This window comes from Tachypleus tridentatus, chromosome 1 (genome assembly GCF_004210375.1).
Source record: "Tachypleus tridentatus isolate NWPU-2018 chromosome 1, ASM421037v1, whole genome shotgun sequence".
Classification (NCBI taxonomy): Eukaryota; Metazoa; Arthropoda; class Merostomata; order Xiphosura; family Limulidae; genus Tachypleus; species Tachypleus tridentatus.
The window spans coordinates 175,628,107-175,643,509 of NC_134825.1; the positions used below are offsets into that span (position 1 = coordinate 175,628,107).

At 30.2% G+C, this 15,403-nt stretch overlaps 1 protein-coding gene across 1 annotated transcript in view; it reads left to right on the forward strand.

Annotated features, from left to right (window-relative positions):
* The window catches only part of LOC143233674 (uncharacterized), a 54,854-nt gene extending 40,177 nt beyond the window's left edge, over nucleotides 1–14,677 (forward strand). Inside the window, exons 10-13 of the mRNA XM_076470164.1 lie at nucleotides 1,077–1,254; nucleotides 3,072–3,169; nucleotides 4,997–5,174; nucleotides 12,270–14,677. Of these exons, the coding sequence (XP_076326279.1) occupies nucleotides 1,077–1,254; nucleotides 3,072–3,169; nucleotides 4,997–5,174; nucleotides 12,270–13,723 (1,908 nt within the window). The 3' untranslated portion in view covers nucleotides 13,724–14,677. The remainder of the gene's footprint in view (nucleotides 1–1,076; nucleotides 1,255–3,071; nucleotides 3,170–4,996; nucleotides 5,175–12,269) is intronic.
* The last annotated feature ends 726 nt before the right edge of the window (nucleotides 14,678–15,403 follow it).

Sequence of the window (15,403 nt, forward strand, 5' to 3'; positions counted from 1 at the left end):
TCTCCATTTCAGAACAAAACACATAATTCAGACAAGCTGACATTAATATAATCACCTTGGTGTATACATTTATAAATTGTAATTGGTCTTACTAGTATTAAGTTGAGATTTAGAGTGTTGGTTCATGAAAAGCTGTTCTTAACACATATATACAGGTACTTTCTTTTGTGGAGTCATTAACTGCCAGTATTTGCTTTAGCATGTTTTATATCGTGTTCTTATGCTGTAGTCACATTTCTTGCTAGAGTCATTAATTAGTCCATTAGAGAACTGTGCATGAACTGTTTATTCTGGTTTAAATCAGTAAAACTCATATTAGAAATTGGAAATCAATACTTCATGCATATATATGGTGTGTAAATATATTTTACCTCCTTATGTTAATACAGAATGTTTTATTTATTCAGTTGTAGAGGCAGTTTCTACATTACATGTTTGCCAAGTAAACCATTAAATTGGTTATTGTTATCTGTCCTTCACTAAAATCAACACTGTCTATCTCTTTCAAAGATATCTGTCAAGTTGTACTTTGTATAAGTGGATAGACTACAGTTTTATTTATTGGAGAGTTAAGTGATGTGTTGAGGTTGTAACCACCCTTACGTACATTTGAAATGACAGTTTATACAAACCTTGAAATGGGCAGGGTTTTAAGTTTTCTATATAATACTGTAATCTATAAGTAAGCTTCTTATATTGACTTTCAGTTTAAGTGAAGTTAACCTTTTTGTTTTCATAGTGCTTCTCTCCTGAAGTTAAACCATTAGACAGGTCTTAATGACCATCATAATAAGTTACTAGGAAAGTTCTTAGAAAGTTGATTATCTAGTGTTGGTGCTCTCTTTCATTTCTTTCTTTAACTTGATTGGTTTTTGGTCAAGTAAAGACTTTTGTTCTTTCTGTTTTACACTGTTTCCAGTTGCTTTCTCTGAAACTCAGTCATTTTCAGGTATTTTATAATTATTAATTTCATGATAATTACAACATTAGTTATTACTGATTGTTGTTGTTGACAACTATAGTTATTATTGATTGTTGTTGTTGATAACATTAGTTATTATTGATTGTTGTTCTAGAACACGTATGTCAAAGTTAAAACTGAACCAAGTGGTGATTCAACAAAGGATAACATTATTTCCAAGTTCAGTGAGAGTGATGATAAAACTGATTGTTCACAACATGATGTTATGAGTTTGAAAAGTGAACCAAAAGAGGAGTTTCAACAAATTAACTGTGAGTTAGAAGGTTTACCAGGTAAGTGTAACCTTCAATAACTATATTCATTAACCATATGATGGTAGACATGCTATTAGAAAAATTGTTTCACTGAGCTGTGTTAAATAATGCTAACAATTTACACTTTTTGAAAAATAAAACTTATAACACTGAATATTGATATTAGGGTTTATATATGGTTACCTAATCTCTCATTTGATTAGCCAAGCATTGCTTGAGATAAGCTTCTCTTATTTACCCATTTCATCCAAATATTCCATTGTCTATAAAAAAAAAAAAGTTTATTCCCTTGCTTTCTACTGGAGAATTATTACAGATGTAGTTAGTAAAATAAAGTAAATGTTAATATATAGCATCCCTTGTAATACAGTAGTGACACTTCAATGGTGTAAGGGGAAAATAATGAAAAGGAAAGGTCAAAATAACAGCTGGAGAAATATTGGATTTCAGAACAGGCAGATGTACCACTGAAATATGAAAACCATTTTCAGAACAGGCAGACGTACCACTGAAATATGAAAACCATTTTCAGAACAGGCAGACGTACCACTGATATATGAAAACCATTTTCAGAACAGGCAGATGTACCACTGATATATGAAAACTGTTTCCTTGTTTAGTTGCTGTTTTATGTTAAAGACAAATGTGACTTATTCTGTGGTAACATGCAGATCATGTATTAATTTACCCATAATTCTTCATTCTTCCTCCTACATCAGCTCTAGTTCCCTTCATAATTCATTTTTTCTTGTTGACAATGATGCTACTAACTTTGTTTGTTACAATTGATTTGAAAATTAATGCTAATTCTTATACAAAGAGTTCCAACAATAACTAATCATTCACAATTTCTATGGAGGCTGTCTGTCTTTAGCGTGCAGATCAAACCAGTTGCTGCGTTGTTGTCCCTTATTGATTAATGTTTCAGACTGTTATTTTGTGTCTTTGATTTTCAAAGAAGTTGTCTTTACATTTCAATATTCTTGAAATGTTACCAGTTCGATATTACTACAATCATGTTCCATCATGTATGTCTGGATGTCTTATTATAATCATACTTTTTTCTACTGTTCTTAAGATGTCCTGATGTCTGGTTGAAGACCACAGTGTTTAGTTGTGAGGCTGCCAAGTGTATTTATTGGTGGATAATTTGGTGTACTTCTCAAACTGAATTTCTTTAACAGGATAGTCCTTCCCACAATCTGGGATTTCTGCAGATTTATTTCTTCTTTTGGGTTCTTGTTATTGAAGTCTTTGTGACTTGATTTAATACCAAGCGTTTTATGGTTCTGTTACGAGAAATATTTTAAGGTTTGATTTTGGAGATTGTGGTTTAATAGAGGCTATCATGTTACTCTGTGACCGTTATCAAAGGATAGCCAAATGATCATTGATCTTTGCCTACATTTGTTTTAACATTTCTAAAATGAACATCATAATTGGATCAGTAATATTGTCACATCTGGTACCTTCATCTTATAGACAATATTGTTCACAAAAACCCCATCTAAACAACTGGTAAAACACTTCAGACAACTTCTTATTTATCTAGTGTTATTCCTATTGTATTTAGATTTTAAAAAGTGCCCAATAGTTTAATGTCACTCTGTACTACATGTTATAAATAGCATACATGTAATTAATATTATTAGAATAATTAATTTATGAAGAAGAGTGAAAATATTCAAAGATTATTCTTAATTATTTCACAGTATGCTTTATTATAATTAAATACTAGAATAAATAAAGTCTCATTTTACAGTTAGGACTTGTTGTTATACACAGAAGTTAGTTAATGTAATAATATAACAAAATTATTTATTTCACACATCTAGTAACAATAGAAGCTACCAGCCCGGAAGAAGGACCATCATTTACTGTCTTTGATTGTAAAATAAAAGAAGAAAAGTGTGATGTTACCAATGATACTGAGGTAACTGTAGGTTTATAACTGTTATGATTCTGTTAATTAGGAGGAAAAAAAAAATATTTTTTTTGAGAAGATGTTTGTAATATTGAAGTTTTATTATATCATAATATAATAATGATAATTTTGGTTTTTACCAACTAACGTTTGAAAGATTGCTATCTTCAACTGTGAATAGGAATATATACCAACTAACGTTTGAAAGATTGCTACCTTCAACTGTGAATAGGAATATATAACCTTATGGCATAAATAAATATTGTTTCTAAAATTTACAATTTAAGGTGTATCTATAATTATTTCTGGTATTTTGCCCTTAAGCTAAAAGTTGGTCCAAGGGTATGTCATAAACTTTAGAGAGTTACATTTTGAAGTAAATTAAACTGTTTTGTTATTATTGTATATGAATAAACTTGTATCAAAGCATAATTAATAAATCAAATTTTAATATGAGTTTTACGTTTTCAATTTTATAAGGAAATATATTTTTATTTTCTGATCTTCCCTAACTTGACAGTTGTTACGTTTGTTCTCCAGGTTTTCCTTCTTCTCTAATTTATTTATTACCCCTCTGAGGAGTACATCATTTAATGTAAATTACTCAAGTCAAGTATAATTGTTATAGTATACAATATTATTTGTTTACAGAGCCATGAACTATAACATTAGTTTAGACTAACTTGTCATGCCCACCATTAATTCTCTCTGACTTTTGATACTATACCATTTATAACCAGCTGGGGTTGTAATCTTTCAATTGCTATATTATATTACATTATTTTCTATGTAAAACACTACCTATTTTGCTTTCAGTTTGAAAACTCTTTCTTATGGTATTCACATCAGAGAGCTCAGCTAAATTTTTAAAGGCTGTTATTGCATACCTAGAAAACAAGATAAATTATAATAATTATAGGACATTGTTTTGTGTGTATTATTAGGTTATGTTTTCAGATGCAGTATTGAATCAAATAAAAATTTAGTATAATAATATCATTAGTATAAAAAAATTAGGCTTAAATTTCATTGATGGTTCACAGTAAAGAAATAAGAGAACTTAGCTAACCACTTTATTTCTGTTTTTGTAATGTGTGTATTCATTATTATTATAATATTAAGTAGAATTTAAAAATTAGAAACTTAATTAAATTAGATTAGTTGCATTAATGAAGATAAAAGTCCTCTAAGACATTTGCCAAGTCAGCAGCATGAATGTTACATTAATTGATAGTGTAACATGAGTCATACATTCACCAAGTGATTTATAATTTGTGTGTTGAGATCATTGGGTTAAAAGGAAATAAATTTAATAAACATATATTTGTTATTACAAGCTTTAAGATGTTTAAACAAGTGATTCTAGAAGGTGAAAAATAAGGATAATTTATTTAATATTTTGTTTGGTGATTATAGTATTTGGTCAAATTGACCAATAGAGTATAGAATTAAGGGAGAGAAAATAACATAAGTTCTACTGAAAAAAAGCTTCATATTTATTTAGAGGTTACACAATTGAAATTTAACCATTTTTAAATGAAGTATTTTTAATGTTGAAGATTGTGTAGAACAGTCAACATTCTGACTACATATTTTCATGGACAAATTTTGAGAAGATATTTTTTGGATTGAATACAGTTGAAAACTATTGACATTATTCATGTATATTATACGTGTATTAGTTTTCTAGCAAAGTTATTATTATATCTACTGAGGAAACTTACCAGATATGGTTCTAAAACAAAAATACTAGTTATAACATATTATGTTTTACATACAGTATTTATGTTCTGTATTGACAACATTAATTATTATTAATCATATTGTTTGTTCTAGAACACAGTTGTCAAAGTTAAAACTGAACCAAGTGATGATTCAACAAATGATAATATTATTTCCAAGTTCAGTGAGAGTGATGATGAAACTGATTGTTCACAACATGATGTTATGAGTTTGAAAAGTGAACCAAAAGAGGAGTTTCAACAAATTAACTGTCAGTTAGAAGGTTTATCAGGTGAGTGTAACCTTCAATAACTATATCCATTAACCATATTATGATAGGTATATTTGTAGAAATACATAATGACGAGAAAACCCACTTGTAGAGAATTATATATTTAAAGACGACTGGTATGACCAAAGAACATCAAAACATTGTTCACTCCTCTACTTGTGCTTTATCTACCCATACCAGCCATTTTTAAATATATAATACTGTTAAAAAAGTGTTATTACTGTATTGTGTTCAGTAAAGTTAACAAGTCATACATAATAAAGTTTGTAACACAGAATTAATTTTTTTGTTTTATCTAGAATCATATTCAGTGATGTTTCTGGTTGAAAGTTTTCTAAATAAATATGAGACTCAATTTATTATTTGATATTCCAGCTTTCACTTTAGATAAACTATTTTCAGTAGCACATATTCAATATTACAATATCTATTAAAATTGTTTTTTATTGGAAAGCTGTTAGACATTTATTAAATAAATCATGTAGTGTAAATAAAATATTAATATCTGTTTTTATTGTTTGAGTCTTTCAGATATTCTTAGTATGAGATTTCATTATGGTAGCTCTTACTTCAACAGTATGAGGTAAAAATGAGGAACAAAACAAAACAAAATAACAGACAGGGTAATACTGGATTTCAAAACATTAAGACTTAACCCTAAAATGTGATAAGTTTTATATTGTTGTGTTCCTTTCATAATAAAGACACGTGTTAACAGAGCTCTGTGATAAAATGCAAAGCATATATCAGTTTACCCATAATTCTTCATTCTTGTGTGTGACTTGTATTAGCTCTGCTTTCCTGCTATAGTCCAGTTTTTCCCATTGACAGTTATGGTGTGAAGTTTGGAACAATGTATCAAAAGCTAACATTAATTCTGAAGCAAATAGTTCTAACAATAACTAATTTTCTACAACTTCTGTGTGGGATGTCTGTCTTCAGCATAGAGGGTGTCAAAGTTGCTGCATTGTTGTCCCTTATTGATGAATGTTTCAAACTTGTATCTTTGGCACACTTCCTGATTGATTCGATGCTGGTATTCTTGGCACGTGATTGGTTGGATACTCAGTTTGTAGAATATGTACCATTTTCTCATCATTTTGAGAAATGTAATGTTTTACTTGGGCCTTTTCACTCTTAGTATTTGTAAAACAGCATTCATATGCTAGCCATAGTCATTTTGGAAATGTTTCTAATACATTTTTCTTGTTTCTTTAGGTATGATCTATTTAAAATATTGAACCTGTTGTACCTGAAAGTTTTAATGTGATCTTGAACAATTTGGTACTTGAATCCTTTTCGCTTCAGATGTCAGTAGAATTAGCACGAGCCTCTGCAAAAGAGTACTCATAATTCTAGTTTAGATATAACATGAAATTATCCATTTGAGGTGCGGCTGGTGCTTATATAAGGTGCTGGGGATAGAGGACACATTGATGAGAGTGGGAAAATTTGTAAATTAGATATTGCTGAGGGCATTTTAGTGGGGTATTAAAGACTGAAGCATGCAAGTTGAATCCTTAGGTTGGCAAGGCCAATGTTGAAGAACAGCTTTATTGTCAGTGGAGGTAAGTATCATTGAAAATACATTTTCAGCTTACAAAAATGTTAATACCCATGGCTTAAAAGAAGTCTCTCAGATGGCACAGACATTAGTGATCAGTATTGCATGTTTTTTGGTAGTAGAACAATATTTGGAAACCTATTATGGTTATATTTCTACCTGTCCAATTAGATGGTCTTTGCACATTGGTTTTACTAAATAGCAAAACACTTCTAAAGTACTATTGCTGGTGCTGGCATCATTAATATTTGAGATTTCATAGCATTCATTCATCAAATATTTCTCTGCAGCCTGAGCATCTTCCACTGATTTAGTTTTTACTTTGCTACATCATTTGAAGTCTCTGATTTGCTGAACAACTTTTTCATATTCTCTACAGCAAACCTGAATTTCTACTGATAAATCTCAGTTTCCAAAACAGCTGTAAGCAAAACTTATAGATTGTTAGAAGATTATGTTTTTACTACTGATGTTGTTATGGAATGAATAAAGTGAATAATTTATGGTTTTATGATTAACTGGAATTAGAATCAAATCATAGATTTTGGAAATTTTTCTTTAGACACTTTATTTTTTTCCTGTTAAATTATATCAGTTTTATTTAGTATAACAATAGCTAAACCTTATTTGGTTTAGAGAGTAAGGTAAGTGACCTTATTAGGTTTAGAGAGTAAGGTAAGTGAGGTAAACCTTATTGAGTTTAGAGAGTGAGGAAAAACCTTATTGAGTTTAGAGAGTGAGGAAAAACCTTATTGGGTTTAGAGAGTAAAGTAAGTGAGGTGCACCTTATTGAATTTAGGGAGTGAGTTAGGTGAGGTAAATCTCATTAGGTTTATAGAGTGTGTTAGGTGAGGTACACCTTGTTGGGTTTAGAGAGTAAGTTAGGTGAGGTAACCCTTATTTGGTTTAGAGAGTGATTTAGGTGAGGTACACCTTGTTGGGTTTAGAGAGTGAGTTAGGTGAGGTAACCCTTATTTGGTTTAGAGAGTAAGTTAGGTGAGGTAACCCTTATTTGGTTTAGAGAGTGATTTAGGTGAGGTACACCTTGTTGGGTTTAGAGAGTGAGTTAGGTGAGGTAACCCTTATTGGATTCAGGGTGAGTTAGGTAGTGAGAAGATGACTTTTATGATCAAAATCTATTATTTATTAAGCATTTACATTGATAAAAGAAGCTATACTTATTCAAATGAAAGTATATATATTAGATGTAAATTGGTTTTAACCAAGAGTATTGTTAACAAATATATTCTTACTAAGTTTGACCTTCTGTTATTTTGAATTGTAAAGCCCTTGATCATTGATTGTTTTTTTTTAAGTTATTTTAATTATTTATAACCAGAGGTGGTGAATGTTGCAATCAGCACAATAAAGTATTCAAATAAATATATAGATATGTTGGAACTGATTATGGAATTATTAATATTTTATTTTTAATGTTTATTGAAAGAATATTTCAAGAAAAATGTCTTGCTTTTACAACATCAAAATGATAAAAAAATTAAATAAAATTACGTCAGTCTCTTGAAGTGAAACCTAAATACTCACAGGTTTGCTCATTCAAGTTATTTAAGAGATACCAATCTGATTAGGGTTAACATAATGAAAAAATACAAGAAATTTTGCTTGTACTGGATTATAAGTTATGCTTATTTCACGTGTTCAATCGGAGAAGTAGAAACAGTAACTCACTTCTTTCTGTTTTGTCAAAGATACTGCTCAGATGACAATAATAATCTCTGTAACCATGCAAGCCTGCCTTTTTTTATAAACACTTCATTTTATTGTAGATGAAAGTGTAGCAAAATAGTTTTTATTAGTTAATACTTGGAGGGTATGTCTGTTTTATATGGTCGAAGTTCACACTAAACTGTTGTAAACAAAGATATTAAACTCTCCTGCACTTGGGAAATATTAGAATATATATTAGTACATGAAGAAACTAAACAATTTATTCATGAACATGAAAAGCCAACTCAAACATAATTTGTGTCTTGAATATTAGGTTTAGTCATATTTATTGTTTTACTAGCTTTCATCATGCAACATTGACTAAAACCATGTAATTAATAGATTGCAACTATACAGAGCTTCAAAAACATGTAAGCACTCTTTGGATATGAAACTGTTCTTCTTTTTTTAACTAGGTTCTGTTTTTTTAGGTAAGCATTATGATTGTACATTGTTTATGTGCTAGTTTCTCCATTTCTAGTATGTAGATACCAATAATTTTAATTAATTTGTTACCAAAAAAACTTGACAGCATTATTTCTACAATCACAAGTTCTTGCTTTAACTACATATAATATCTTATTTTTTTTGAGACAAATGGTCCCAGTTCTCCTTAAAGGACAAGTGTAGGTGTACAGCTTGTGATAAATCACTTAGGCTTAAGATGAACATTTAAATCTTCATTATTTTGTAATTAAAACTTTAACAGAACAGTGACTTCAATATATTTAATTTGTTATGTATTTCACGTATAAATCAATCCCCAGATATCATGGTTTATGAAAGTTTTGTTGTATTATATATAGCTTCTGAGGGTAGCTATTTTTATTTATACAGAAAGTTTTGTTGTATTATATATAGCTTCTGAGGGTAGCTATTTTTATTTATACAGAAAGTTTTGTTGTATTATATATAGCTTCTAAGGGTAGCTATTTTTATGAAAGTTTTGTTGTATTATATATAGCTTCTGAGGGTAGCTATTTTATGAAAGTTTTGTTGTATTATATATAGCTTCTGAGGGTAGCTATTTTTATTTATACAGAAAGTTTTGTTGTATTATATATAGCTTCTGAGGGTAGCTATTTTTATGAAAGTTTTGTTGTATTATATATAGCTTCTGAGGGTAGCTATTTTTATGAAAGTTTTGTTGTATTATATATAGCTTCTGAGGGTAGCTATTTTTATTTATACAGAAAGTTTTGTTGTATTATATATAGCTTCTGAGGGTAGCTATTTTTATGAAAGTTTTGTTGTATTATATATAGCTTCTGAGGGTAGCTATTTTTATTTATACAGAAAGTTTTGTTATATGTTAAACCTGTCAAGATGTATTATATGTTAAACCTGTCAAGATGTATTATATGTTAAACCTGTCAAGATGTATTATATGTTAAACCTGTCAAGATGTATTATATGTTAAACCTGTCAAGATGTATTATATGTTAAACCTGTCAAGATGTATTATATGTTAAACCTGTCAAGATGTATTATATGTTAAACCTGTCAAGATGTGTTATATGTTAAACCTGTCAAGATGTGTTATATGTTAAACCTGTCAAGATGTATTATATGTTAAACCTGTCAAGATGTATTATATGTTAAACCTGTCAAGATGTATTATAAAATATATTGTTTCTTAATCACTAGTGCAATGGTCATAAAGTTTTCTCTGTTAAAACAGAACTGTCATCTCAGTTTATTTTGTAAAAACTTATTACTTCATCAACAACTGTCACTCAGGTTTCACAAAACATTAAAATAAATGCTGCCCTGTTAGTTGTTATAAGTTATGACCTAAAGTGAACTGGTCATATATGTTTAGTTTTCTTTTCAAAAAAAACTTGTGGAAAATGTGAAAGTTATAGTAAGATGTAACTTAACCCTTTCTATATCAGAAAGATTTCAATGTAAAACTTAGAGTAGACTGGATACTTCTTTTCCTGAATATGGCTATCATTGAACATTTCAACAATCTGATGTACATGCTGTTTCAGACCTATTGCTCATTAAAGGATGGTTTAAAGTGTCTTAAGATACAAAATGTGATAAACCATATTTAACCTTCAATATTTGATAATTAAAAATAATAGACAGAGAATAATGATAGTATTTTTATATTTATTAAGCATTATATGCATTATTAACTTATACTATGATTTACAAATGTCATGCTTTTGTTATATACTCTTTGTGAGGATAGCTTGGCACATGAACAAGGGTATGATGGGTAATTTTTTATACAGCTAGATGTGTTGTTGTGTTGTTTTAAATGTATAACAACACTGAAGCTGTTTTCGATTGTATTGATGTTACGTTTTGTCTATTTATTTGTTTTTTGGTGAAATATCACTGAATATAAACATTTAAGATTATATAGTGTCACTTATTTTGCAATTTGGTTTTTAAAATTTTGTTTTATATTTATCACAAAACAGTTTCTAAAAGTAAGACTGAGCCTTGCTGCTCAGTATTTGCTTCTTAATTAAAACTTAGTTCAAATGTATTATGTATTAAAAAAGGAAAAATATTTTAATGAAAACCAATTCAATGACTTGTTTAAATTAAACTTTGTACAATTTTGATTTAAATTCTTAAGTAATACTTGGCCCAGCATGGCCAGATGGTTAAGGCACTCGACTCGTAATCTGAGAGTTGTGGGTTTGAATCCCTGCCACACCAAATATGTTTGCCCTTCCAACCATGGGGGCATTATAATGTGATGGTCAATCCCACTATTCATTGGTAAAGGAGTAGCCCAAGAGTTGGCAGTGGGTGGTGATGACTAGCTTCTTTCCCTCTAGTCTTGCACTGCTAAATTAGGGACAACTAGCACAAATAGCCCTCGTGTAGCTTTGTGAAAAATTCAAAACAAACCAAAATAAGTAATATTTCAAAACTTATTAAAAAAATATCACTGTAATTTTTATTAAAACAATACTTTTAGTTATAGGTCAAACATGATAAAGATCAAGCCTGAATATTCACTAGAAACATCTTTTTCTTTCTTTCAATGAAATTAGCCAAAATTCCTGAATATGTATAGATTTTTTACTGTCTAAAACATGGTAATAGACTCATAATTTATTATAGAATGTGCAAAGAAATATTTTATTTGATATACATAATTCAGGGTAACTTTGTTAGTGCTGATTTGGGCTGATGTATAACAATGTTTACAGATGTAAAGTGTTTTATTCTATTCATTTTATGCAAAAAAATGGTAGCTGAATATTTCTACTCAACTCCTGAAACATGGGACACAAATATTTTGGCAAATTCACTTTGCAGGACAAGCAGGACTAAACTTTATGATAAGGATCATGTTAACTGGTTATGTTTTTTATTACAAGTATTAATAGTTTTATTAAGCTTGCAAAATGGGCCATTTAGTTTGTGTCTTTTAAGTGTTTTCTAAGACATTAATTTCATCTTATAAGTATTCCGTTGTCTTGGTTTTATCAAACAACTGTTTTCATGCTTTGTCCACTGTGATAATCTTGGAAAAAAGACTTATGTTAATGTTATATTTCATCCAACTGGTCTTCTAATCTACAACAACATTTCTTAAAATCAAAATATTTACTCAAGAGGTATTGATGACATAACAACTGTACAGTTTAGTCTAGATCTAAAGGTTTGGAGACAACTGGGTAAAAGAAAAACTTTATTATAAACGTGTGACATTTTGACAACAATTTGTTGTTCTCAGGTAGTTGGTTTTAATGTTTTGTTTAATTTATTGAGTTAAACCATATTAACTAAATCTAAATTTGTTTTAATTCCTCTGTTTCTCTTCACTGTAGATCCAGATACATATTTGAACAGTTATTCTGAAAATCAGTTTCCTGGATATATTATAACACAAAACTCTCTCCTTTCAATGTCAAAAAGTTACAAATCCCTGAATCCAAGTGTGTATGAAAGAATGTTGTTGAGAGTGAATAGCCAAGAAAGTGAAGGCAAGTCATACAAGGACATTGTGTGGGATAAACAACAGAAAAAACCATTCAGTTGTTTAGTGTGTGGTAAACAGTTTGTAACACAAAATACTTTAAAAATACATCTGAGGATACACACTGGAGAAAAACCATACAGTTGCATAATGTGCCATAAAGGATTCCGAAGTAGCAGTCAGTGTAAGAGCCATGAGAGGATACACACTGGAGAGAAACCATATACTTGTTTAGTGTGTGATAAAAAAATAAGGAGCAAGAGTGCACTTAATGAACATGAGAAGGTTCACACTGGAGAGAAACCACACAACTGTGAAGTGTGTGGAAAACAATTCTTAACAAATAGTAATTTAAAAACACATCTGAGGATACACACTGGGGAAAAACCTTACAGTTGTGTAGTGTGTAATAAAACTTTTAGAAGTAGTAGTCAATTTAAAAGCCATAAGCGAACACATACTGGTGAAAAACCGTATACTTGTGAAGTGTGTGACAAAAAATTTGGCACTAAAAGTCATCTTAATACACATAAAAGGGTACACACTGGTGAGAAACCATACAGCTGTGTGATGTGTCGAAAAACATTTTACACAAATAGCTGCCTAAAAGCACATGTACGGCTGCACACTGGAGAGAAACCATACAGTTGTGTAGTGTGTAATAAAGGATTTCAGAACAACTGTCATTTGAAAGAACATGAAAGAATACACACTGGGGAGAAACCATACAGTTGTTTCTTTTGTGACAAAAAATTTGGGTATAAAAGTCATCTTAACAGACATGAGAAGGTGCACACTGGAGATAAACCATATAATTGTTTAGTTTGTGGTGAAAAATTTGTTACAGATATCTGGCTACAAGAACATATGAGGATACATTCTGGACAAAAACCATTCAGATGTTTAGTGTGTGGCAAAGAATATGGAAAAAGAAGTCACCTTAAAACTCATCAGAGGACACATACTGGTGAGAAACCATATAGTTGTTTAGTATGTGGTAAAAAATTTGGAAGAAATATTTATCTTAAAACTCACCAAAGAATACACACTGGGGAGAAACAGTACAGTTGTGTGGTGTGCCATAAAGAATTTACAAGAAATTACAATCTTAAAATACACCAGAGGATACACACTGGGGAGAAACCGTACAGTTGTGTAAGTTGTGGCAAACAATATAAAAGCAGTAATCACCTTAGAGCACATCAAATGATACACACTGGAGAAAAACCACACAGTTGTATAGTTTGTGGTAAAGAATTCAGAAGAAATTGTGATTTGAAAAAGCATGAGGACACACACACTTGAGATTAACCACTCAGTTGTTTGGAAGGAATCTTAAAGAAATAGCAACTTATCGAGTGATGATATTCTCTGTAGAAAAATCATGCAGTTGTTTAGTGTGTTACAGAGAGTTTGTACTTGTTTAATGCCTTAAAATAGCAATAACATGTACACAGTTGAATGGAAGTTAAATAATGGGAATCAAAATGTTTTATGAAAACTTGTTGAAAGGGGAAAATATTCCGATAACATTTACAGAACTTTTGGTAGAGTTATCTAAACATACATAAAAATTTACACAGAGTTAAAGAAGAAATGTCTGAAATAAAGAAATGGTGAAATACTGAAAGCAGATAACAGAAATAAGCATAACATTTACACATTTGTTGTTTAGAAAAATATAAAAATACACCTGATGATTAAACCATTCTCTTATGTTGTGTATTTTTTGAAGAAATTAATGGTGAAAGACACCGAAGGATACATCTATACAAGAAATTGTACTGTTGCTCACTGAATCAAATCCTTAAGTTGTGTTGTGTCGACATGATACCATAAGATACAGGTAGTTGAGAAATCAACCAGTCATGATGTCTGTGGTAAGAATTAATATTGTTATCAACAGTGAAAGTGAAGAGAGCTTCATGTAGTGTGTTATAAGGAATATTTTGCTGAGAAATATATTTATTAAAGAGTGGTTTAATATTGAAAAGTAATACAAATTGTTTGTAACGTGTCTGGCACTAAGCCTGTAGAAGTTATAGCTACAATGAAATGTGTTAGTAAGTATTACACTGGTAAAAACGTGACCTTATAGAACATAAAGTTTCATAGATTATGGAAGCTATAGCAACATTGTGTTAAAGATAGTTGTTATCTGAAACATGAAACCACATGCAAGTGAGATAATTGAACATTTGTGTAGTGTTTGTAAAAGATTTGGGATTAAAAAATGAATAATGATAAATGTTATATTTGAGAAGTGTTAATGTCTCCTAAATAATCCATAACTGTTGAGGAAAAATGGTGAAGCCTACTGAGATGTCTTAACAGCCATTGGCATAAATACAAGAACTTAAGCTAACCCTGATGAAAACATGATTTGATAAAGTCAAATTACCTGTATTAAGCTACAGTGTATCATAAGCTGTCTGCAGCTCAGTTGAAGATGGTAAGGAAGGTCTAGAAAAGAACCAGCATTTTACACTCTAACTAACCTCAATCTTACATATTTACATCATCCTAACTGGCCAAATTGAAACAGGAATTTCTAACAAACTTAAAAAAAAGTTTATGTATACAGTGCTTTGCAGCAGGTCTTTGGCCTTTCAAATCCAAAGATGATCTCTCTGAAATCACCATAAGAACTTAAACCATATTCTTTCTATGGCTGACCAAACTATAAATAGAATTGAAAATTATCATATCTTCTTCATGTGAAATCCATGTAAACAGTGGTTTGTATGATACAATAAATTTTAATATAACATCGAACCTCCACTCACAAAGTATTTTCTTGACTTACACGCCCTTCTATTGGTGAAACCTTTTGCTTGTCAGTAGCTTTGATACTTCCATTTGCCATCACTTATGTTAATTTATATATCTGTATACTTCAATGTTGTCTGAATACGCTATCGGCTTATGATGTAAAGTCTGGTTTGCCAAGAGTTGGCTCCATTTGTTTTTACTTCTGAGCACCTG